A 26,336-nucleotide genomic window follows, 5' to 3' on the forward strand; every position below is an offset into this window, starting at 1 on the left:
CGTGATCCTGCGCATCCAGGGCCGCCTTCAACCCAATTCGCCCAGCACTAGTAGAAGAATCCCGGGGGAATCGAACCTGCGCACCGTGGGGGGGATTAACCGCTGTGCATTCCTTTTTTTTTTTTTAAACAACATGAAGATTACCTCCCATCATCTGATGATAACCAGTCTCGTTTTCAGGTCCAACCTTAGGCTGATCCCGTTTCTGCTGCTGTTTCTTGGTTCCACTCGCGGGATGCCACACGTATTAAGATTCGGTAAGGATTGTATACTGTATATGTGTTTATATTTCAAAAATGCCCTATAGTCATTGTTGGTGGAAGACGAGTTAGTCCATAGTTTCATGTGTACAGTCCTGTTAGATCACTGGGTTTATTGTGGGTTTTTGGGCTAGATTTGAATAAGGAATTCAGATTATTTTATTCCTCTTAACCTACAAACCTCTGTAACTCTCTGGGACTAAAACTCACGCACATAAAGCCAGAAGCAACAGTTCACTCACAATTTATTTCCAACATAATGAGTTATTTTACATCCTGTGTGTAAACACCACCAGACAGTTTTTTTCCCACCCATTGACATTAAAGTACATTAATGTCACCTTATTTTCCTACAAAAATCCATGTTGACAATTAATAAACTACCAAATATTTAAGCAAATATATTTTTGAATATAAAATATGTATGAATGCACTCTATAGAAAAAATAAATTCATTAGTTACGGTACTTTTACTAGTTGTAGTAGGACGTCAAGGTGAAAAAGCATGCTGTACTTATTGTAAATGGAAATAAAAAAAAAATTATCTGTTCTAAAACAAAATAAACTCTACAGGTTGACATGTAAAAGTTATTGTTGCTCCAGGTGCAGAAGAGAGTACAGAGGCAAACGTGTGAGTGATGGGGGTGAGTGTGAGTATATTTGCCCATTATTTTTAATTGTGATTAAATGCAGCTTTGTCACTGTTTTCTCTTCAGTGCATTGTTGCATCATGGAAACACCAAAAGTGCTTTTCTGTGTCAAAATCAGGGACTTTCATACTTAATGAGACCCCTCTCACAATGGCTGCTTCTGTCGCTCTCAATTGCTTTTAACAAGAACATCTTGGAGTGACAGGAGACCCCCCTCCCCACCCACCTACCCCCCCTCCCTGACAGGGGATGTCATCAAGTGTTGACAACACATTCTTACAATTCCCCAATTCCCCTGAGGGTCCTCTTTAAAAGTCAGGCAGCGTCCGCAGCAGCCGCCGCTATGGCAACGGGATGTGCTTGTCTTCCTGCCACATCCTCAGCCCAATGAGCGATTTCCTGTCTCACACGTTGTCTGGCAGACGTAATCCTGAGGGGACAGCAAGTCCCAGTGATATATGAAAAGTTTGCACACGGTGGCAACATCTCCAAGAAAAATAATAAAGTAGAGCAATTATAGATGACAGGCTTTAAACAAAGCTCCAACTCTGAATAAAAACAGGATCCAACTTGGACTTGTTGTACTTTCCTCTCTATTACTGTACATGTGGCCTGTGCAGCCAGCCTGCCACTGCAAGGCTAGTGGCGTTGGGTAGTCAGACAGATGTAATCAACCGAGATAAGATGTGATTCATGTCACGGAGATCTTTTGCTCTGAGGTAAACTTCATGCTTGGTATTTTCCTTCCTCTTCTGGTGGAGGCAGTGACAGAGCCAAACCAGCTGGAAAAAAAAAAAAGAAAGAGACTATAATAAGTCAGGAGTCCATTTGTAGTCTATACAAAGCAGCCAACCGAGCGACTAAACAGGCCACTGAACCAATCTTTCAGCACCTTGGACAGCAGCTTGGTTGTCTGACAGTGTGGCTGCCTGTTGCTGAACAAAAAGCACGTTATTCACCTTCTGATCCCACTTTAGTGCTTTTGTTTTTGCCAGTTTTAGTGCGACATGCTCTGTCAAGGGGTCTGCTGTTTATTGCTTGATGTATAATGGTTGGTAATTTGGGTTTTAATAGTTTTGTGTTGTGACAGCCGAGCACCGTTCATTTTGTTCACTAAAAAATGTTCATCACAGTTTTGTTTTACACAGTGGTGAGACTATGAAGAATGAAAAAAAAAAAAAAATCACATGTGAACAAAAACTGTATCAAAATATATTGGTATTTTCGTCAGCTAATAAAAACTAAATGGGACCAAATCCAATCAGAACTTGTGTGATCATGTGGTCTAACTACGCATTGATCAGACCAAATGCAAAAATCTTCTATAAATTGTAGTCGACTAAAATGTAAATAGCGTTCAGTTGACTAAAATTAGGAGACAACTAAAATGTGGTCTGTAGTTTACTGTATATATATATATATAATATATATATATATATATATATATATATATATATATATCACTACTGCTAAATTTAATAGAATAAAAGGCAGGTTCAATGGATGGAAAAGCAGGATTTTATTTTCAAGATTCATGTTAGAATTTAGAATAAACACCAATTTAAGCTTTAATACAGGAAAAAAAACAAAGGGTTTTGTCTTTGTTTCCTTTTGTGTGGGTTTTCTTGGCGTTTTTATTTTTATTTTTTAGCCATTTTGGTGTTTTTGAATTCTTTTTGCCTATTTTCTCGTCAATATGGTGACTTTTTGTTATCTTTTTGTGTGTTTTTTGAGTCATTGTGTGTGTTTTTGTTGTTATTTTTGTGTCATTTTGTGTATTTTTCTGTCAGGTCGGGTAACTTTGTTGGCATTTTGTGTGTCTCTGAAGTCCTTTTATATATGTTGTTGTTTTTGTGGTCATTTTGTGTTTAAGTGCTTGTTCCCGAGGGCCACCAGTTGCCTATGTCTGGTGTAAAGGAATCTGCAGTAATAGGCGTGTGTGTGTGTGTGTGTGTGTGTGTGTGTGCGTGAGCGTGTGGGTGTGCGCAAGATAATTTGGCTCAAGAGACTATGGTGCTTATTGGTCTTCATCCAGAGCCCTTCCCTTCCTGCAGGATGTGCTTACTCAGCAGATAATCCCAGCTGGTTCTCCTGCAGGAGGCTGGCTAAATGAGGAGGTCAGTTCCCCCCCCCCCCCACCCCACCCCAGCCCCCTGGGGTCTATCTATTCCTTCCCACCCCTGAGTTCCCCTCAGCACAGACAGATGGCTCACATTGTTGCAGCCACTGTTCTCCTGTCAGCCTCAGACCTTTACACACATGCTTACATTGTAACACCAGAGCACAGTCAGCCTTTTGTGCTCGCTGCATCAGTCTTTGCTGTGCAGAACGACAAGTGCTTGAGTGAAAGGATGAGATGGGAGAGAAAAAAACAAAACAAGTGTTTGGTTTGGGCCACCGGCTGCAGGCAAATATGCTGTTCTACGTTACACACTAAAGTGATTTATTTCATTACCAATGCTACAACGTTGCGATCTATTAGGATACAGAATCATACCCGGTGCATCACAGACTGGGTGTAATTTAAAAAAAACCAAAAAAAAAAAAAGAAAGAACGCACTTTATATGATAACTTAACACTTACCCTTTGAGAAACCTTATATTGTGTTCAGACACAGCTCAGGGACTCAGACAACCAGTGCAAAAGGTTATTCCTGTCTCTCAGCCTGTTTTGATGAAATGAGAAACAAAGAAAAAACAATATGCACTTTACACATGGTTGGATATGTTATTCAATAGCTTATTTTCAATCAGACCGTCCAAAGATTTTGCTATAAATCAGCCACAGACCTAGTGCATGGGCGTTCCCTCGTAGTCTGTACAGCGACATATTATTAAATGCTGTAAATATTTTAGTGTTTTTCAAACTCCCTGTAACTCAGATCAATTATAACACTAGTATTTGAATTATTGATTGGGCTGTTTTGGAGGAAATCCAAGGTTAGGCAGTCTGTGGACAATGGTTTAATGGGTCTGAATATTTTTAAAAGCTTTAAAGAATGAAAGACGTTGCGATAGATGAACATCAGGGATTTATGCATTGATTGAATAAATAAATTGTCTTTAATGCCTGTAGTTGGTAGTTGGCCGCACAAGAAGGTTGTGATGTCATAGGCCTGGTGTGACGCACAACTTCTCTCAAAGCATAAGGATTTTTGATAAATAGATTTAATGTATAGACACTAACACGTAAAACTAGTTATCTCGTTCGAAATGACACATTTTTGCCAACAAGTTTCTATTAAATTCCATAAATTCTAAAAGTAAAGACCAAAGAGAACTCCCTAACACAGTAGAAATTGGTAATTTCCCCTACTGTTGGTCTGTGTCGCTGAGCGTGAGTGATAACACTATCAACAGCATCTGCAAACTGCATTGGCAGATGCCATGTGTCCCCAGGCTGTTGACTGCTGCTGAAAGCATTATAGACTCAGAGATGCTCTTTTACGTATATTCCCCCCGAAGCGGACAAATGTGGAAATACTTATGGTTAAAAAGTCAACATGTCTCTCACGATGACGAGCTGATGTAGTTGTATTTTCGTAGCTTGTAATCATCCATGGTTAAAAGGATATTTGTTTAACCTTTTACTAAAATGCTGTTCCACAAATACTGCTTATTGTTGTGGACTTTCACGTATCCAACATCATTCAATCTACGATGCTGTGGTGTTAAAGTTTTGATAACTCAATATTAAAAAAAAAAAAAAAAATACATCAGTGTCTTCATACCTTTTTTGAGCCACCAGCGCTGTTGCCACCTTATTGCTGCATCAATGTGCACACCACAAATGCTATTCTACCGTCGTAAAGAGAAGTTATCCGACCCCAGGGGTTTAATGTCAAATATTATAATTAGATATATGAAAAAATACTTCATTATGTGTCTTTCAGAAAAGCAGCAACAAAACAAAATGAAACAAGGAAACAATCCCAAGAATCTCATTGACTTCATTCAACTCGCTATATAAAGTACGCTGTTTTTAAGAAACACATCAACTCTTACACTTTATGATTTAGTCGACTATATCTCTACCAGATTTTGTTGATTAAGATGCTATTTAGTTCACTAAAACTATAGACTATAACTGAAATAGTCCTGATGACTACATTTTGACTAAAACTAAGTTGAATTTTAGTAAAAACTCTTACTAAAACTAAATCAAAATTTGCTGTCATTGGACTGAAAAGAATTCAGCTTTTTGAGTAGTTTTTTGACCTTTTGTGTGTTTTTGGAGTCTTTTTGTTGTTGTTTTGTTTGTTCTTGTATTAAATACTGTCCTTTTACTGGTTTTTGAGTCATTTTGTGAATTTTTGTTTTTGTTTTGTGTTTTTTCATGTCATTTTTTGTTGGTTTTTGTGTTTCTGTTGTGTTTTTTGTGGATTCCTTTTTTGTTGTTGAATACGTTTTGCGGGTCCTTTTGTGTATTTTGAGATTATTTTCCGTATCTTTGTTGTCATTTTGTGTGTTTTTGTTGTCATTTTTTCATGGGTTTTCAGTCATTTGTGTGTTTCTGTTGTTTTTTTTGGGATTTTTTGTTCGTTTTGTGTATATTTATTGTCCTTTTGTGTATTTTGAGATTATTTTCCGTATCTTTGTTGTCATTTTGTGTGTTTTTGTTGTCATTTTTTCATGGGTTTTCAGTCATTTGTGTGTTTTTGTTGTTTTTTCGTGGGTTTTTTTTTGTTCGTTTTGTGTACATTTATTGTCCTTTTGTGTGTTTTTCTGACATTTTATGGGTGTTTGGGTCATTTGTCATTTAAAAGTGAGACTTATTTATCTTATGTGTTACGAGTCTAAAACACAGTTTTGTAATAAAGTCAAAGCTTTTTTTTTTTTTAGCTTACAAATTTATATGACCCATTGTTTCTTGTTGAGAAGCCGACACAGATACATAGTATAGGAATGAGTGAATTTGGCCCGCTGGCTTTGAGTTTGCCTCATGTAGAGTGGAAGGTATTTAGGGATGTTGGTAAATTGACTTGCGTTTCTCTTTGCCAGCCTGAATTATCACCCAGCTGGAGTTTAGTTTAGGATTGCTGGAATTATGGATAACACCCTGTTCCCTGGCCCGATGCCAGCAAATTTAACAGAGAAAATAAATAAATAAATAAAACACACATTTAAATGGGCACAAAGCTGCTTGAAATCTTCTTTCACTCGGCTCCAGCATAGTTTACGGAATTATGAAACTATCTTTGCTGGCAAATGATTTCCATGGTTTAAAAATATCCACCGTGGGTTTCAAGAACAAAGAGGAGATATGTCTCACATTAGCATGCAGCACCACACATGGGTTTGAAGCAGAGAGCTATCGAGATGGATTTCCAAACGTGTTTACAGTCCCGGGTCTTTGAAGGTCTCGATGTCATGCCTCAGTTACAAAAGACACACTGGTGATTAATTCAGGGCGCACGTTTCTTGCCATTTTCAAATGGCAAATATCTGTGAGGTATGAAATTAGTTTTCCCGTTGTGCGTTGCATTAAATCAGCTTTTCAGAGATTTACTAGCGGCGCTTGAAAAGATTATTCACATCGAAGAGGCAGTTTGCAGTTGTTTGCAGGGAGGACAGTTGTAGCCAATTGTAGCTTTTAAAGCACAGCGTTGTAATCTCGCTAATCAAACTGAAAACATGTTGGAACTGTGTTTTTTTTTTGTTTCTCTATTTTAGTTTGTTTCTTAATTGTAATCTGTAATATTATCACTTAGGTTTCCCCTTTATTTATTCTAAAGCAGTGGTTTCCAAACAGGGGTACGTGTACCCATAAGAGTACAGGAGCCATTGCAAGGGGTTCTTAGAAATATTTAACAAATAATTAAAAAAAAAAAATCCTTCCTTTAGTAGTAGTAATTGCCCAATAAAATACTATATTTTCTTGTAATTTATTGAAACAGGAGTATTTTAAGCTGAAGAGGCCATTTTATTACACTTCTGTTCTGACTATAGGAGAAAATTAGCTACATTTTACAAAAGAGACCATATTTATTTATCTTTGAAGTAATCACTTAAAAGTTGCATTATATTTAAAAAATAATAATAATTTCCATTTTAAGTTACACTCACTGTTTTTAAATTGTAGATTAAGCCTTGTGAAGCACATTTAAGGGTTTTAGGAAAGCCCTGAAAAAGTATATGCAAATAAGGAGGCGGTACTTATGATATGAAGGGGGGTACACATGATTTGACAAAAATGTAAAGGGGGTACACGGGACAAAAAAGGATTGGGAATCACTGTTCTAAAGGAAGCTATTCATCTTGCATTTCTTCTCATACAAAAGACAAAAAAGGAGAATCCGAAGCCTCAGAGAGGTGTAAGAAAAACAAATTTGTTAGAGTAGAGAGAGAGAGAGAGTCGGTGTAAAGTGTGAGTGAGAAGAAAAACAGTGAGTGTTGAGGCCGGCAGATACAGAGTAAAGATAGATTAGTTTGCCTCAGAGCAGTTCACTCGCAGCCCACTCTGTGTTGTGCTCTTTTATTACTGTTTTCTGATGGCTTCTGCAGAAAGAGACAGAGAGGATTGAAGTGTGTGCTGCGAAAACATGTAAACAGATTAGCATCGACAAGCCGTGTGTACAATGTCTTCCCCCAAAGACAAAGGCATTTTTTACTAGGGCTGAACGATAAATTGCGATATTATCGCAACATCATAAAACGCGATTTTCTAATCGCAAAGGCTGCAATTTCTTATTTTTATTTTTCACTTGTCCTGTCTTGTACTGTCCTGTTAAGTTCAGAGAGCGTTTAAGAAGTGCAGTCCACATGTTTACATGTTTCATGAAACGTGACGTGAGTTAGACCTGTTGAAGAGGTAAAGCCACAGATTTGTTTGCTTTATTGTTGTAATCTGTGCATTAAAATTTGTATTTTATATTTATTTAAAGTTTAAATACATCTTAAATTGTTTAGTCGCCATATTGAGTAAAAAAATCGCAATTGGATTATTTTCCAAAATCGTTCAGCCCTAATTTTTTATCTCCACAAACGAGGTAATGTTTTCACCAGAATGTAATATTTAATCGTTTGTCCATTAGCAGGATTATGTCAAAAATACTAAATGGATTTTGACCAAATTATAACCAAAGATTCAATATAATGATAGTGGATCAGTTTCAAAAAAACAAAAAATCCCTATCTCTCATCATTGACGACAATTCAAAAAATTCAAATCTCAGTTCTTAATAATGATATTTATGAAAATTGACTCAGCAATATCAGGTTGGTTCCTCAATAACAACCTGAATCCAACTTGGATCCAGATTGAGTTTTTCACTCAGATTTTTTCAATAAAATTGGGATGCTCCGTTAATAACGATACAGTTATTACATTTCTTCCAAGTCTTTAAAGTGTGAATGATCATAGTACCATGATAAGGATCACTGATCCAGATAACTGCCAATATCTGGCATAGAAGAGATTTGGCACTTGATGGGGGTTAGCGCAGTGCCCTCTTTTAAAATAGAAATGTGTTCAATCTAAGCCTAAAATATAGTTATTTACCTGATATCTGTCCATTGCGTGCACATGTACAGCATGGTCCAAAATGGTGGGATTAAATCCAAATCCCTCTTCTTTTGTTAAAATAATGAATTAATGGGAAAAACCAAAAAAAATGTAATTTTAACCAAAGAAAGTTAAAAAAAAAAAAAAAAAAAACCTCACACTCTCCCATCTGTGAAACATTCACACTGTAGCTAAAAGCAAGTGTTATATACGCACCATGCTGGAAACTGTTCATTTTCTTTTATTGTAGACCATGATTATTATTCACATGAAGTGTTTGCTCTTTTATTTCTGATTGCTAGAAAAATGCACATCCCCGTAGTGAAGCTAAAAGTGTCACAATTTATCTTATAGACGCATTAAAATGACTGTTTGGCTCTATTAGACAGAAGCAAACCTGTCAGCGGTTGTTTTGAAAGCCAGGGAGCATCTGTTCTGTAATTTAATGACGTGTTTGGCCAATAATTGCCATTTGTTGGATGTGTCTCTGCTAAAGGGCATATCTGTGAATTTATAAGAGAAAAAAAAAAGTTTTTATACATATTATTATTTTGGTATACATTTAAAAGCAATCCCTACCACACAGACCAAATACACACGCAAAGAGTTTGAAGGCTCACAGATGGTGAATGAAAGCATCAACGTCCAACTACATCAGATCCTGAAGTCAATCGATCGCAGAATGCCCTCCAGCTGTGTTGGCGATGATGCAAGGGAGCCGATCAGGTTAGGATGTGGTGATTCACCTTCATCTCTAGCCAGATGAATAGAGGAGCAAGAGGAAGAGGAGGAGGGCGAGGAAGGAGGAAAGGAGCAGCTGGCTGAGAGGGAGAAGGCAGACTCTAAGCTCCCATTGACAGCACAGCCTGTCAGATGTATGAACGCTGCTCTGTGTGAACTAAGGACACGAGGGGAAATGGGCTCTGTGGGAGGACATTTTGCCGCAGACTTCCTTAAAATCATGTTCTTTGAGTCAGCGTGACGCTCTATTGTCCACAATGTGCCGGGGCTGTGCAGAACGTCTTCTCCTGCAATGGGAAATATTTTTTCTCCTTTTAGTTCTTTCTAAAGGCTGAATGAATTAGAAGTATATGTGTATGTCTCCGATGTTGTGCTTTCAGATACATGATGAATCGAAAAATGGAATTTGAAATACAGTATCCCTGTACAAAACGTGTTTATTTGTTGAAGCGAGACGTTGGATGATAAGTTCTGTTTACAATGAAGATACTGTACATTCTAAAAAAAAAAGCTTCACTATTTGTTGTATCTATTTTTAATCATGGTACATGTAAGGGAAAAAAATGAAAGAGAAAAAAAAGATTGATACATAATTTGTTAAAGCTAAGATAGAGTGTTGGCCTAAATCAAAGATCATTTGTCGAGAAAAAGATGTACAAGGTTCAAAATGCCACTAGAAAGTTTGCTTGGGTCACCACCACTTTAAGACTTTCTCACTGACAAGATTGCAAAAGTTTTGCGCATTGCATTGTGGGATGTAAAGTCACATAGATGGAGGCATAAAAATGTTTTACTTCATTCTACTTGGTTTCTTTGCTAGCCAAAAAGGAAACTGATTCTCTTGACACCATTTTTGTTCCAGTTTGTTTCCAAATATTCCCATTATCACCTCAATCTATGAGATATTCAATTTTTGGCCAGATTCAGATCTTTCAGTGTGAACTCCAAAAATAAACATTCACCATAGTTTTACCACAACTTTCAGTCCGTGAAAACACCAGAAAGTGTTGGGAAGTCACTTTGGCAGAGTTTTTGGGACAAACACAAGAAATCACTGAAAGAATGAAGGACTCTACATCCAACAGTGGAATGCATGAAACTTTTCCATCACTGCCAATAAGCAATAATTTACAGTGGAGATCAAAAATTTTCGAATGGCTATTTTAACCTTTTAGATCTTTGTTTTCAAGCAAAATATCTTGAATATGTTGATTTCTTTATTTGCTAAACAAATTATTGTCCCTAGCAGCTTTAATGATGGATTTTTGGGTTATTTGCGGAGTACCACAAGGTCCACAGTTAAGTCCATATGTTTTTTTTCTTAGTGTTTAGTGTGTATGTGACGGCTGAGGGTCTTGTTCAGTTGGAGTTTGTGAAAATACAGACATACTCCTACCCTGAAGGTAAAGAATATCCCGTCAAGAAAGAGATTTGATTTATTTACAAGGACAGTGCATATTAACATAACAGCTCAACAGTAGAATATGCCAGAGTTAGCCAATAGGCTAGTTTTCATTTGTAGTCCTGCAAGTTAGCACATTGCAGCATCACTCTATAAAAGCAAGGAATCTCTGTCTGTCAGCGTGTGTGTGTTTGTGTTTGTGTGTGTGTGTGTGTGTGTGTGTGTGTGTGTGTGTGTGTGTGTGTGGTGTGTGTGTGTGTGTGTGTGTGTGTGTGTGTTCCTCAAATACTGTATATCAGAATCAGACTGACCTGAGAATTTCAACATGGCTGCTGCTTGTGTTCAAGGGTGTGCAACGTTGGATTTGTTTGGACGCCCCACCACCACACCCCACCTTCTGAGTCAACAAACCCAGTGATGATGTCATCAGTCCGAGCTCTATACAGCGATGATGCATCATTTAGAACATTGGTCCTACTTCTACAGTGATGACGTCATCAGTCCTACTGCCGCAGTGATGATGTCATCAGTTATAACATTAGAACATTGGTCCTACTGCCACAGTGATGATGTCATCAGTCCTACCACTACAGTGATGACGTCATCAGTCCTACCACTACATTGATGACGTCATCAGTCCTACCTCTACAGTGATGATGTCCCACCTTCAAACACAACCTCATTTGGCCATCCATGAAAAAAGCTACTTAACCTCCCACTTTTCCATAGCGATACATACTTCCTACGGACACTGCACTAGTCTCAATAATTGTTGGAAATTCTGAAACCAACATATATTAAATCACCACTGGTTTCTTTTGACTTTGGTATCTCTGTAATGTTATCTGTTCCAATTCCCAAAAGGCTTCTGTTTTGACAAGAAGACGAACACAATACAAGCATTGTTGTAGAACAAGCCAGAAAACAATGACACAGCACTGATGGGAGGCTGATGAATCCAAACCAGGATCTGATATCCTCCTGCCCCGTGGCTAAGGGAGAGGCGAGGGGTGCAGGTGTCCGTTCAGGTCTAATAGTCCATCCATTCACTCGTTTAATTGAGTGTCTTTTATCTGCCTCCAGTGACCTCTTTATTCTCAGCTTCTCTCTCTTCGTTTCTTTGCTCATAGATTTCCCCCCCGTGTGCGTCACCTCTAAAACTCTTCCTCTTCTTTCTTCAGTCCGAACTCTCGTCTCTCCTGACGTGGGCACAATGATTTACCTTGAGCTCACTCCAGCTTTAGTTATAATAGACATCTATATCTGTGTTTTGCACAACCTGTCTCGGGGACGTGAGGAGACGGTTTGACTCAGCGCAGCAATTTCGGCAACAATTTATCGTGCAGAATAGGAAGTTTCTGCCAATTTTCCTGCTTTAACCTCTCCCTCGCTCCCCACCCCAATTTCCTCCTTTTTGTCCTTCACTGTCCCTCCTCTCCACGCGTCCCTCGTGTCCCTTTTGGCTCTAAGCTTGTCTCTACTACTTTGTCCTCTCTCTTTTTGATCAAGTCCTTTTTCTCCACGTCCCCTGGCATCCGTGTCTTTGCACACAATGACACAAAACCTTGTTTGACATGAATGTTCCAGACTACAGAGTTTTTTGTGGTTGTTGTTGTATTATTTCTTTTATTTATAAAGCAAAAAAGGCCATTTTCAGTATCAGGGTCGTTGCCAATCCTCCACAATATTTAAACAGAATGCTGTACTTAATTAATTATTCTTTTCTCAACACCTAAATATAAAATGACACAACTGTTGCTTGTTAAAGTCTCAGTTGTTTCTCCAGCACTGTAAGAATAAGTCTAAACATTCATTAAAATTGTAGATTTAAAAAAAAAAAAAAAAAAAAAAAAAAAAGCAGCAGCATTTTATTCATACGCAGAGTTTGTCAGGGGCAGGGGAAGCATTATTGCCCCCCCCCTCCTAGTGGTCAAAAGTTTTCATTACAGTTTTCCCAAATTCATTAGAAAAAAATGCAGTTCTCAACTCCTGTAACAGCCTGTGAGCCAGATAGCAAAATAATAGGTGACATGTAGGAGGTAGCAGCTCACCTTTGGATGAGAGATCATCCATGCTCAGCAGAGCTAAGAGGGAGAGGAGGAAAGGCGTTTACGAGACAGAAAATGGCGCTACGTACGACAGTTGACTTTCTCAGCAGCGCACAGAAGCATGTGTGGAACTAATGGATAGTGTGGCGATGGTGAGATAAAACGATAAAAAAAAAAACGGGGAACGCAGTGACACTCTGCATGTCCGCGAGGAGGAGGAAGTTGCGTGTGTGCAGACTGACGGGAGAGAAACTTGGAGGAACACCAATATACAGTAAGAAATCATTCAACTCTGACCCAGAAAGCAAAATAATAATAATTTTGCCATCAAACGTGTTTTTTGTTCTTGTTTTTTTTCTATATAAGGAAACAATGTTCAGATGTTAGAGTTGTCACTAAAGCAAAAAAAAAGAATAGCTTTAAAGTCAGTGTTTTTAGAAAAAGGCTGTTTTCTCAGCTTTTTGCTTTGACACTGAAGATTTGTGTAAAACTTGCTCTTCTCAACAGCTGATTACAGGAGAACAAAACAAGCCAAAACTTATTTTTTGATGAAAGTAGAGGCATCAATCTTTCAGAATCTGGTGTCAGATTTCAGTAGATAATTCTGTGGGTCTTTAAAAATCAGTCAAAATGCTCAAAAACGGCTGGCACTGAGGGGGGTAGAAAATCTGAAAATGGCTGGCACTGAATGAGTTAATATAATGTAAATTATATACAAATATTTGAAGTGCCACTAAACACAGTGACTGTACAAAATATACAGTATATGAATTAATTTCTTGTTCTTTTAGAAATACAATTTATTTTTTGTCGCTCTTCTTCCGTTGCGCAATTCTTTATATTGTAAACACTGCATCCAGCAGTTCATGCATGATACTGCAGCAGAAATGAAGCTGAACGTGGCCGCCGGCCTGATTTCATCATGAATTTACAACATTAAATGCCTCGTCGACGCAAATTTTTGTTGTCAACACTATCAGTTATATTACTAATTATTTTTGCATCATCATTGTACGTGTTACACACAGCGGTTGGTGCGAATCTTGAGATTCTCACCCCCCCTCCGGCAAGAATCTCAAACTCCGCCTATGATTTTCTTACCAAAACATAATATTCATTATACTTTTGGAAGATCTTTAAATCACTGGACATTCAACCGAGTTATGATCTGATTAACACACCCGCATATTCTTTCCTTTCTCTCACCTGTTGCTGTGCATGAAGATAAAACAAATCACCTGAGAGGAAATAAAGAGCCATGCCTCCTGAATTAATTCTTGACCTTTGGCGCTGATGGGATGTAACATGCCCTTCCACATGAAAGGCAGTGTAATTTTACAACCATTTTGTTCAAATTTACAAAGGGAGGAGTGTAATACATTTCATGAGCGGGAGAACCGAGAGAATATAAATGAGTCCGGTGAATGGAGCAAATGTTACAATGGAGCCTAATTGCATTCTTGACGGATCTCACATTGTTTTACTCCAACGTAGGCAGCATTATGATAAAAGTCCAACACACCGGGATGAAAAATGAGCCTACTTTACTTCTGTGTGTGAATGTATTGATGAGACTTTTCATGCCCGAGGTGTAATTGTTTGGCCCATAGTGTTGAGATGAAAGTCTTAACTCAGCCATTTTTGGCTAAACCGCAGCTCGAAATCTTTATGTATTATTCCCCTCATCTAAGATTAAGGTCAGTCAAGTTCTTATCCATATTTATAATGCTTGGCTTTAAGGGTGGAACATCCAGAGATGACACTGACACCCCGTTCATTCTGCTTCACACTTCTTTTCTGATGCTGCGTTCACACCGGACACGGCATGAATTTTTGAGAAAGCTTCCGCAGGATCAAAAGACGTTTTCCCCATATTTGCTTCATATGCGCGTCTGAAGCGAATATAAAAGTGCAACTATCACCACGGAGAACCTCAGTAAAATTCATGCTCTTTACCTTCTGTGGAAAGCCAAAGAGCCGTCAAAACGCTTGACGCTAACCCTATCCTGGATTCACCAGGCGAAACATCCGACTCAGTGGTTTTACTGTTTTCTTCAGGAGCTGCACCAAATCCTTCCTGGTCAGGCCCCCCCCGGTGTCGTAGAGCTCCAGGTGGTCACACATCGCCATGATTATTTCTCCTCCATGCTGAAATGGGCGAAAAGGCCGGTGTCCGTGTTGACGCCCTGACGTCAATTGTCAACAAGGACTCTGATTGGCCTTCGCTCCGTCCGTGGCACAACAAAACATTCGCTGGAGTTCAATATTTTCAACTCAAGCGAATGACAAATGTCATGGAAGAATCAGGAGCGCGCATCCCGCTGCCCACACTCTTGCAGCCGGATCAGACTGCGTTATCCAATAGAAGACGAATTAGCCTTAAATCGCATCGATCCCATTGACTTTGTATGTAATCACGCAAACATTTTGTGATGGACGCATCTGCTGCACAAAACCATTCTGCAGGATCAAAAAATGTCCCCATTCGCTTCATATGTGCGTCTGAAGCAAAGTACCGCCCACCAGCGACACATCCAACTCGATGAGTTTCACTGCCTGCTGAAGCGAGGAGCTGCGCTCCTTTTTTCTTCTCTCATGAACATAAACCACCTGTGAAAAAAGCCGGTGTGATTAGCGGCTAATGCTGTCCCAGCTCAGTGCTGACTTTCAAAGATGAAAAGAGAGAACTTTTACCTGCTACTACCACCTCCTCGCTGATTCTCCTCCACGCCAAATCCTTCTTGGTCCGGTCCTGGTTATTAAGGCCGTGTCATACATCTCCAGGTGGTCACACACAGCTTCTACTCCATGGTTGAATGGGTGAACAGACCAGTGTCCGTGTTGACGGCCTGACGTCATCGTCAACAAAGACTCTGATTGGCTCAACTCAAGCAAATGTGCAAATACGAAGAAAAATTGAGAGCGCGCTCGCTACGGCCAACGCTCTTGATGCGCGGATTGGACCGCACCGCAGCACAGGAAAGATTTCGCCTCTGGGACGCGTCTATCCATTGACTTTGTATGTAATATGGACGTACGGACATTTCATGAATGCAGCATAAGGGAGAAGACCTATTATGAACAGTGATGCAAACATGCAAATGGATGGTCACATGTTCTCCTATGGCTGGACTCACTGAGACTACAGTGGATAATTAGCATCTCCTACACATGTGAAGGCTTGATTAAAACTCAGTTCACAATAAGCTGTGCAGTGCAGTCGCCATCTGTCCACCTGCAGAAGTCACCCATTGGTGTGTATGTGTGTGTGTGTGTGCGCCTGATGGAGAGAAAAAAGATGGGCAACTGAGGGAAATGACAGCCGGCTGAAGCATGATGCAGTGGGAAGCATTCTGCAAAATATGCTGCCTTACTCACACACTCTGTCCTCCTTATAACTTCCAAATAATCACATATTTCCTGCACTAATATATGAATGTTCTGACTGCAGTTTGGAGATTAGTATTATTTACATGAACTGTTTAACTGTGTGACTGCTGTGTTCGAAAACGTGTGTCTATACATGGCCTCAACCAAGACGTTGGAATCTTGGAACGCTCTTTAGACCCACTGCGTGTACAGGTCTGTGTTTTTATAGAAACAATATTTGTGAAATCTCTTAAAATACAAGTGCTATACTGCAATATCCATTGTATGGAAATAATAGGAAATAGAGCAGACATGGGCAACTGGTGGCCCGGGGTCCAAATGCGTCTCTTGATCTAACTTAACATAAACATACAAAATGCCAAAAGAACAGAAATATACACAATATTATTCCAAAAGACACAAAATTAGTTTGTAAATACACAAAAAACTGAACAATATACAAAACAAAAAATAAAATCCACAAAAATTACGCAAAATTACCAAAAAATACACAAAATGACAAAACAAAACACACAAAATAACTTCAAAAGTCCTACAAAATGACTTAAAAAAACAATGCCAAATTACAGAAAAATACACAAAATTACGTCCAAAACAGCCCCCAAAATAACAGAAAAATATACAAAACCAACAACAACAAAAACATAACCTAAGTGCTGCAAAAACCTGTAGCACTTGTATATATTTATCCTTTATAGTTATCATTATTATTATTGTTTTTGGTTTGTTATTTTGTTATTTTTCTGTTCTCCACACTAATTACCAAGTCAAATTCCTTATACTGTTTTTAAACAGTATTGGCAAAAAGAAAACATTTCTGATTCTGATAAAATGAGAGAAAAATACAACAATGACTGCAAAAAAAAAAAAAAACACAAAACAACAGAAATACAGACAAATCCATTTGTTCTTACCTTGACGATTGGTCATTAATCCAAATACATTTAATATGATATAATAATGTAACCGTTGGATCAGACAGTCACATTTTTGTGGCCCCCGCTGTCATCAAAGTTGCTCATCTCTGTAATAGAACAACTCAATGCTTTATAATGCTGTTGATGACACCGTCTATAATCAATGAGTTTATTTAAAACACGCCTACAAATGTGCACATTATAGTTGTAGATGAAGTAGCAGCTGAAGATAGCACCAGTTATAGTGTAAAAACATTGTGAGTAAATATGAATTGTTGGTAACAACACCTTGGTTCAGTAACTCTATTTCAAGGATGGGCAACTTTGATTATAGCGGGGGCCACAAAAATATGATTGTCTGGTTCGAGGGTCACAACATCAGAATATAATATACCAATATATAATGCTAATAATGACTAATCTGAAGGTGATAATAGGGAACAATGGTTTAGCTTGTTTTTGTTATCATCTTGTATATTTTTTGTAGTTTTTTGTAGATTTGTTGTTTTTTTTTCTTCTTTTTTTTTGTCATTCTTGCCTTTTATTAGTCATGTGTGTAATTTTATTGTCATTTTGTGTTTTTGAGTCATTTCTGTTCTTGTTTGGTTTTATTTTTCTGTTACTTTTATATATGTTTGTAGTCATGTTGTGTGTTTTTGGAGTAAATGTGGGTAATTTTGTTTACCTTTTGTGCAATTTTTTCATAATTTTGTCTATTTTTGTTGTCATTTTAGTTCGTTTTTTTGTATGTTTTTAAGTAATTTTGTGTATTTTTTGCTTTTTTGTTTGTGTTTTCGGAGTCATTTTGTGCATTTTTATGGGGGCCGCACAAAAATATACCTAGGGCACTAGTTTCCCATGTTTGGTCTCTTGTGCATTTTGGACAGATGTAAAGGAGTGACATTGGCTCTCACTTGGAGGATCTGTTTGAGTAGATTTCAGATTCCCACTGAGCGTTGCTGTATTTTTTCCTCTTTCTATTCCAGCTTTTTCCCATAACACGTGTTAGTGTAATAGTCTCTAAATTATCCACGCGAGGCAATGTCAGTGTATCTGTTGGAGTGAAACAGGTAGAAGGTGCATATATAGTACTTTTTTTATGACCTCTGTTTACAATCCCGCCCCTCGCTTTCCTTTAGAATACCTTTTAATTGCTTCAATCGCTCTAGCTGTGATTGTGATACAGTGATGCAATTTATATCCGTTGCAGTAAATATAGATTTTTAAATTACAGTCAACAAAGCTGATTGACATTTGTGGTGTGTCGATTTTTTTTTTTTTTTTTTACACTACCAAGCAAACGATTTAAAGCGTTAAAATGTATCAAATCCGTTGAAATTGATAATTGCACTTTAACAGTTATAAAGTAACTCAAAGGGACATTGAATGAGGATAAAACAAGCACAAGATGTTTGTAAAGACTGAAACCTGTATCGCAGTTGATTTTTGAGCATGAGACGCCTTTCTTTCCGAATAATACCTCAAGGTTTCAAAATTGATGTGTCTGGTAAAGGAATAGTGGAAAGCCCTGAAGGCAGACAAGGATGCAAGTTTAACCTCCACAAATCAGACTGTATATGCCCCCCCCCCCGCACAGAGGATAATGTGATTGTTCAGCTGCATTTTTGAAATTATTATTGACCCAGTCGTGATATTGCTTACAAAGCAGTTTAGCATATAGCATAGAATTTGATTTAGGCTGAAAGCATTAGCCAATTAACCAGTGAGAGTCGTGGTTTTTAGAGTGCTGTAGGTTTGGTTTAATCTTAAACACAATAATACAAATTATTCATTATTAAAAAAAAAAAAAAATGTGTACTCATTTTTTTTCTCTACATGTGATATTGATAATGACAATTATCTTACTTTTTATGTGAGTGTTGATTTCTATGCACTTATTTTTGTCTACACAAATTGTAAATTATATTGATATGTAGTAAAATTGTTCCTGATCTATCTTAGGTTTCCTATTATGTTATAGGATTGTAATGAAATTAGCATTTTGACCTTACATTTCTAGATTATTGTAAATAGAGCTTTGTTATGACTTTATAATGCAAAATGCATTTCATTATAGTCTTTACTCTAGCTTTAATTCCAGGTTTCGTGCAGTCCGTGTATTTCTGAAAAGCCTATTTGTGCATATTTGTCTGTTATACGCGTGTGTCCGTGTGAGCTCTCGCTTCTTCTGCATCTATTCACTGCAAATGGATTCCCGTCCCTGTCGCATTTGCAACTCAATTGCATCAAGCAGACGTAAGTCTTTTAAGAAATGCAGAATTGCACTCACAGTTTGGTGCAATTAGTACCAAAAAAGAGTCCCCGCTTGACAAATTAGCAGACAAAATGTCAGCGGGCAGTTTAGCACATTCACAGTGAGTCCTTGCAAATGAGTGTGTGTTTTTAAGAAGGGGAGCTGGCTGGTGTATTACTATGAATAGAGGGAGCACATGCAAATGAGCACATCTGTTGCCAGCGCTTTGAATAAATACATATTATGTGATCACTGGTTTCCCACGATGAGCTGCTTCCTAGATGAAGGCCGTGTGTGTGTGTGCGTGATCAATCTATCTGCATCGGTAAATGCTACTCTGTTGTGTGAATAATGCATGTGTGAGCTTCAATTTCTCTTGTCACCCGCATTTATTTTGAATTTAGTTGTTTCTCACATGACAGGTTTTGTTGAGCCACAATCTTTAGTAACTGTGTGAGTGTGAGTGTGAGTGTGAGTGGGCCGCAGGCTTAGCGTCTAACAGTGGCAGGTGACAGTTTTGTCCAGTGTCGAAAGGCTTTAAGGTGACAGGTACGATCCGAGACTTCCAAAAAAAAAAATACAACTTTAAAGACGGCTGATTGGATTGTTGTCCATACAAGCTGCAGTTTACAGTTCGTCTACTCTCCAGTCTCTACGTTTGTCTTGAAGCTTTCTTTGTCTGTCACTAGAAATTCTTTAATTGAGTTTTTAATTTGTTTTGATGTGTGACACAAATTTGCAGGATAAACGCCTCACAGCAGAAGGATTAGCATGATTAATTTAGCCACTTAATGGCCTAAACCAGTGGTTCTCAAACTTTTTTAGCTCATTTTGCTGAGAATACTAAGAAAAAAACAACTACAGAGCATAATGATAGAATGAATGAGTGATAACACACATTTTGAAGAACCACATTGTGTAAATAAGTGGAATGAAATAGCCTGAATAGATTTATTTCTATCGTTTTTATCATTTACGGTCATCTCATCATGCCTGATGTGGAACCAAGACTGACCTTTGTATTTCAGTTCATGTTTTAATCAAGATCATTTCTAGCATCATTGTGTGTTTTCTGTGTCATTGTGTGTGTTTTGTAGTTGTTTGTATGTTCTTTTTTATTATTCAGTATATTTTTCTCTAATTTTGTGCGTTTTGTTGCTATTATTTAAATGATTCTCTCTCAGTGTGTGTGTTTGGTTTTCCTTATGTTTTTTTTTTGTTGTTTTTTTTTGTTTCCCTGTTATTGTTGTGTATTTTGTAGTGATGTTGTGTATTTTCCCTAATTTAATGTCTTTGTTGTTGTTTTGTGTGTTGCTGGTGATAGTAACTTTTTACTCTCTTAGTGTGTGTTTTCTGTGTCATTGTGTGTATTTTGTAGTTGTATTTCTCTTATTTTTATTATTCAGTATATTTTTGTCTTATTTTGTGCATTTTTGTGTTGTTGGTATTATTTAAATCATTCCCGCTATGTGTTTTTGCTGTGTTTGGGTTTTCTTATGTTTTTTTTTTCTTTTCATGTTTTTCTGTTGTTTTTGTGTATTTTGTAGTGGTCTTGTGTGTTTTCCATAATTTAGTGTGTCTTTGTTGTCATTTTGTGTGTTTTATTGTTGTTTGTCTGTATATATATTCCATATATTTTTCTCTTATTTAGTTTTTGTTGTCATTTTGTGAGTTGCTGGTAATATTTAGTATGATTATCATTTTTAACTAAAAATAAACATTATAAAACCCCACATTTTAATTAGTGCTGTCAATAGATTTAAAATACAGTATTGTGTGATTAATTAATTATGCTCTGTGATTAATAAATCTAATTAATCTTTTCTAATCTCACCTAAAAATGAATGAGAAACGCCCTCAGCTTGAGGTATTTTGTTTTAAATTACATTTTTGTGGCGGATTGAAAGATTGATGTATAACAAAGTGGCTTTAAAAAGTCATTTATTGCTTTTAACAGACGAACAATTTCCATTCCTCTGTATGTGAGACTATAAACGGCTGCTGACGCCCTTAGTTTAGACCATCAGAAGAATATTGATGTGTATCTTTGTCAATCTCCAAATAATAGAAATGAAATAAAACATCAGTCCATATACAGTGTTATAATTTAGCACATCATAAACAATAAGAACAATTTTCTGAGCAATACAATTAATGAACCTGAACGTGTTGCTTTTTCTCTCCTTCAGATAATATAAAATAAATAAAAATACAAAAATAAAGTACTGTAATAATATCAAGTAATCACTTAGTAGTAGTAGTAACCCCGCCCACATCCTCTACCATCGATAGTGGTCGACTGTCCACGACTATCATTTATCCACCGACTTTATTTGTTTGTCACTCATGGACTTATTTATTTTGTCATTAGTCCAGTGTGGATTGTATGGGCAACTCTGTCTGCACGGCCTAGTGTAGCGTCCAAAGGACTGCTGTCCGTGCTAGCTGCTACATAGTTAGCATTGAGGTGGAAAAGCTCCGCTGGAGGCTAGAAAACCTCCGCTGATCCAACTGGGCTTCAGTTTTCCATCCAGTGTGTTTTTTAAAACTAATATTAATGTGCTACGAGACTCCTCAGCTTCTACCGTTGTAGCCGGTGCATCAGTATTACGCGTGCAATGGAGAAAGGTTCCGCCCAAAAAAAAAAAAAAAGAAGCGATAAACGCAATAAATTTTTTCAGTGCGTTATTTTTTCCTGTAATCAATTAATCGCAATTAATGCGTTAAAGCGACACCCCTAATTTTTTATGCTTTTATTTGTTCATTGTCCTTAGGGGTACACGTACCCCATTTGAGAAACGCTGGCCTAAACAACAATATTTATTAGCAATGCACTGAAATTAAAATTCTTGGCCGAAACTGAAAATGAGAAAAACAAAGGCCAAAACACAGAAAGAAATTATGCAAATTAATGCGTCTAAATGTCTGTGTTTTACAGAAAAATATTTGTCAAATGAGTTTTTTTTTTTTTATTCCTTGAAATACAATAGCTATACTGCAACCATTGTAATAATAGGCAATAGAGCAGAGTTTGGCAACTGGCAGCACGGGAGCCAAATCTAACTTTGTTTGAGCCCGTAATAAAATACACAAAACAACTACAAAAGTATCAAAAAATTATGCAAAACAACAAAAGAGACACACGAAATTACACATTTAAAATGACAGAAAAGGACACAAAATGACTTCCAAAACAACCCCAAAAATAACTGAAAAAAATATACAAATCGACGACTAACAACTAAAAGTGCATTTAATGCTCTGAATGAAGAATAAATCAATTAAAAATATGAAAATATTTATTTAGCACCGACATTCCTACAATGCACAATTTTAATCCCGTCCATGTAACGATCTATATAACTTGGACCATGTACAGTCGCGATAAAGTCCAGATGTGCGTTGACAGATGCTATCGATGCTCAGCCATGCGCAGGCTGCAGTGTAGGGGTCCGTGTTAAAGGAGGGCTACACGTAACTACAGTGTCGAAGTGACAAAGAAACATAAAACACACTTACGTTGCACCGCAGTGTCAGTGTCATGGGGAGGCATTCGCGGGCAGTGCCCCCCCTGCTGATCTACTGTGCCCCCCCAACTCCACTCTTCCCACGCTACAGGAGGAGCTTTTTATTACTCAAAGTCAAGAGATCTGATTGGCAATCGCAATCCTTGTGCACCCCGCAGTTTTCTTAATGCCCCCCCATTTAATACTGGCTGGTGCCAACTCTGGTGCTTTGTCAACTCTGCTCAGAAGATGCTTTAATGCTCAGATGTATTGCAATACAGTAGTCCCTCACTATAACGCGATTCACCTTTCGTGGGCCGCTGTGTTTTGCAGATTTTTTTACACTGCAATTTTGGACGCATTTTTTACAGCGTATGAACATGCATTGTGTTCTGCGTCCTGATTGGCTAATGCTGCGTTTACCCACCAGCGACGCATCCAACTCAGTGAGTTTCACTACCTGCTGAAGCGAGGATCTGCGCTCCTTTTTCTCCTCTCATAAACATAAACCACCAGTGAAAAAAGCCGGTGTGATTAGCGGCTAATGCTCTCCTAGCTCAGTGCTACAGAGAGAACTGATTCTCCTCTACGCCAAATCCTTCCTAGTCCGGTCCCGGTTATAAAGGCCGTGTCATACAGCTTCAGGTGGTCACACACAGCTTTTACAGACCGAACAGACCGGTGTCCATGTTGACGGCCTGACGTCATCGTCAACAAAGACTCTGAATGCGTTCGACATCAACGTCTGATTGCGAGCAGTTTGACTCTGAAGTGCTGTATGTTTGAAAACAGATTTATGTTTTAAAATCTACGAAGGTTTGAACTTTGAGAGTGTTTAAAGAGATAAATGTTAATTCCTGTCTGAGAAAAGTATATAAAGTGTGTGGTGAGGGGTTTGACAGCCTTAAAACATGTATAATAATTGTAAAAAATAAAGCTGACGACTTTGCGGATTTCGCCTATTGCAGGTTATATTTAGAACGTCACCCCCGCGATAAACAAGGGACTACTGTACAGCCATTTTGAGTCCGCGGACAAGCTGACCCAGAGAAGTGCGCGTGTTTCGGCTGTAAATCAAACATGCACTTTCGGACAAAGATGGTCAAAAAGTGAATTTTCGGTGGTGGTCGGAATTTCACTACTCTTTGTTAATTTATTTATTGTTAGTCGCTCAGTTAGTCGGACTATTAGTCAGTATAGTTCAGTCAGTTCTACTCACACAAAGAGGTGTGTACACTGCACTTAATAGTATGAGAGGTAAGAGCCATTTCTATATTTCAATGCCTTGGCTACATTTTGAAGAATCATCAGGTTGAAGGAGGATTGGTCCTTGTGCAACATAAGAAGGTCACACTACCTTTCCTCCTCCGGGAGACTCAGATTAATGACCGAGGGCTGCGGCTCTCTGCAGGCCTTCATGCATCATGTCCAAACATGTCAGGGTTTGCTCCCACTGGGAATCTCAAGGATATTTATGAAGCATTTCTATCACTATTTCTCCTCGTCTGTTGGCTTCAAGTATTATTCTCACAAACTAAAAAGGCAAAAGGAGATAGAATCAGATAAGAGAAAAAAGGGCGTGGTGGGCGATACTGCATACCTGCTCACTGGTTTCCACGGCAACCACCTTACAGTCCACAGTCATTGTGCAGCTGCACTGCTGGTCATTAGTCACAAAGACAGGCCGTCTCGCAACGTCCCTGCTCCACCAATCAGCTGCTCGGATTTCGAGACTGCCAATGTCTCTTAGCCATAGCATAGACGCATGAGTTGGCATGGTAACCTTGAGCAAAATAGCGTCCTTGAGTCCTAATTGATCCTTTTTCTCTGAGAAGTAAAGACGCGCATTAGAGAGGTGAAATGAGTGTAATGTTAAAATACAGTAAGACCTCCAGTGACTTTTAAATCATTACTCTTTATTTAGTTTCAACTTGCACATACACATACACACACTTACAAACACACACACACACACACACTCAAGACACTCAAATCATTGGCCTGTTTTCTCGTCAGGGTGATTATCCATCTCATAACTCACTCAGAGCTTTCATTTGCTCTATAATTCACAGTCTCAATGATGGTGACTCTATAATTGAAAAACACACACACACACACACACACACACACACACACACACACACACACACACACACACACACACACGCACACACACACACACACGTTGATTGTTGCTGTTGTAATTCACACTTGTAATTAGATGAACCTCCAAAACCGCTGAAAGGAGGATGGATAGAGAGATAAAATTAGGAATATTTTCAGGCTTATGGATGAAGGTAAAGACCACTATTTACTCATCAATAAAAAATGGAAAATGCCTTGTTTTTCAAATTCAAGCTCTTTTGCTTCCATACAGAAAACGAAAAACGAAAAACTTTATCCGTTTTCTTCATTGCCGATTGGCCAAAGTACGTGACCCGGAAGTGTACACTCATCCGACGCTAACGGCTATGCTAACGGCAGTTGACAAGATCGCTGCTTCGAACTGTGCATCCGAAACGTGTCCTTTTCGCTTTAGCTAAGGTTGGGCACAGAACCTCCTCACGGACATTTCGGAGGATTTAGAGACTCCTAAGTGTTGCAGAGATATCTCGGAATGTGTAACGCTTCACTTCTGGGTCACATACTTTGGCCAACTGGTAATAGAGAAAACGGATAAAGGTGTTGGTTTTCCGTTTTTTTGTTTTCTGTACTGAAGCAAAAGAGCTTGAATTTGAAAAACAAGTCGTTTTCCGTTTTTCATTTTGGCTTTGGAAACACATCAAATAATGAGTGTTTTTTCGTTTTTCATGTTTTTGTTACATAATGATAAACGAATGATACACGGATTTGCCTACCTCTTTCAATTTGGTACTTTTTTCAAGTAGCCTAGCCTAGCTTAGCCTTGAAACCTAACTGCGAAGCTAAAACAATAGACAAAAGGGAGTGTACGATCTGTAATGTTCACAGTAAATTGATGCTTAGTGATGGTTCTGTGCAGCAATGTACATTTGTGTTATTTGAGTATCGTACACACAAATACATTTCCAAGTTAATTTCAAATCTTGAAGTTTTAGCAAAGGCTGAGAGACATTCGGGCATTTCTTTTCAGTTCAATTCATCTCGTGGTGTTGTAAGTAGAAGAAATGCAGTTTTTATTCAGAGACCAGCTAAAAATGATTCATGTAACTCTGTAATGAGCGACTGAGGTAAGACGGCCTTTCTGCTCATTTTCAGACTTGTTGAACAGGTCGGTGGGACTCAGTCTACTCCCTCAGGGCCGGTGTAATAATTATCTATTAGGTTAGACTGACATGATTTCTATCATCTATAATGGGGATTCTCTGGTGTTCATTCTCTTGAAGATTAATGTGGTATCTCAGTGAAATGAATTGCCATAAATAGCACAGAGTCCAAACCACTCAGCCTGGGATGGGATAAAGGTTTTTTTTTTTTTTTTTTTTTTCTGTGTGTATCCAAACTCTAAAACATTTTTCAGCCTCAGACAACTATGTACAGTATATATATACAGTATAAAGCTGACTGTATGCTGCACCATGTGGTGACAGTGATAAAGTGCCCGTCCCCGTGTTAATAGCATCTCTTTTGCCCTTCTGCACTCATTTTCTATCACTACCTGACACAGGCTGAAGCTATTTATAGC

The 26,336-nt window shown here is 38.2% G+C and overlaps 1 protein-coding gene across 1 annotated transcript in view; it reads left to right on the forward strand.

The window, feature by feature from the left end:
• The first annotated feature begins 56 nt into the window (after positions 1 to 56).
• The window catches only part of LOC114458063 (glutamate receptor ionotropic, kainate 2-like), a 73,321-nt gene continuing 47,041 nt past the window's right edge, over positions 57 to 26,336 (forward strand). Inside the window, exon 1 of the mRNA XM_028440307.1 lies at positions 57 to 257. Within this exon, the coding sequence (XP_028296108.1) occupies positions 134 to 257 (124 nt within the window). The 5' untranslated portion in view covers positions 57 to 133. The remainder of the gene's footprint in view (positions 258 to 26,336) is intronic.

This window comes from Gouania willdenowi, chromosome 24 (genome assembly GCF_900634775.1).
Source record: "Gouania willdenowi chromosome 24, fGouWil2.1, whole genome shotgun sequence".
Taxonomy (NCBI): Eukaryota; Metazoa; Chordata; class Actinopteri; order Blenniiformes; family Gobiesocidae; genus Gouania; species Gouania willdenowi.